The 404-nt window shown below is 58.9% G+C and overlaps 1 protein-coding gene across 1 annotated transcript in view; it reads right to left on the bottom strand.

Moving 5' to 3' along the window:
• LOC104410746 (rho guanine nucleotide exchange factor 11-like) overlaps positions 1 to 404 on the bottom strand; it is a gene marked incomplete at both ends in the record, with an annotated part of 8,579 nt that overhangs the window by 357 nt on the left and 7,818 nt on the right. Inside the window, 1 exon segment of the mRNA XM_010020997.1 lies at positions 6 to 174. Within this exon segment, the coding sequence (XP_010019299.1) occupies positions 6 to 174 (169 nt within the window).

The raw sequence follows: 404 nt of genomic DNA on the forward strand, positions 1-404 counted from the left end.
AGGACGGGGCTGAAGGTCTGCTTGTTGTCTGAGGAGCCCAGCGCTGTCTTGCTGTGGCACTTGAGCACCAGTTTCTCATCCTGTTTCTGCAGCAGCACCAAGAGGTCCTCGAGGAGCAGCACGTGCAGGTCTGGGGTGGGAGAGGACACGAGGCTTGAGCAGGGAACCTCCTGCCTTGAAGCCAGGAGGGATGGTGGCCCCATGGATGCGGCAAAGGGGGGGGCTAAGGGAGTCCCTGTAATGCTGCTGGGCTTGGAGGTGAAGTGCCCATGTCCTGGGGGATCTGAGGATGCAGGAGCTGCTGGGACCAGGCGATGGGGAAGGTCCATAGAATCATGGAAAGATTTGGGTTGGAAAGGACCTTAAAAGCTCTAAACACTGCCTGGGATGGGGCAGCCACAGCT

Source organism: Nestor notabilis, unplaced genomic scaffold, assembly GCF_000696875.1.
Source record: "Nestor notabilis isolate BGI_N333 unplaced genomic scaffold, ASM69687v1 scaffold16878, whole genome shotgun sequence".
NCBI lineage: Eukaryota > Metazoa > Chordata > Aves > Psittaciformes > Psittacidae > Nestor > Nestor notabilis.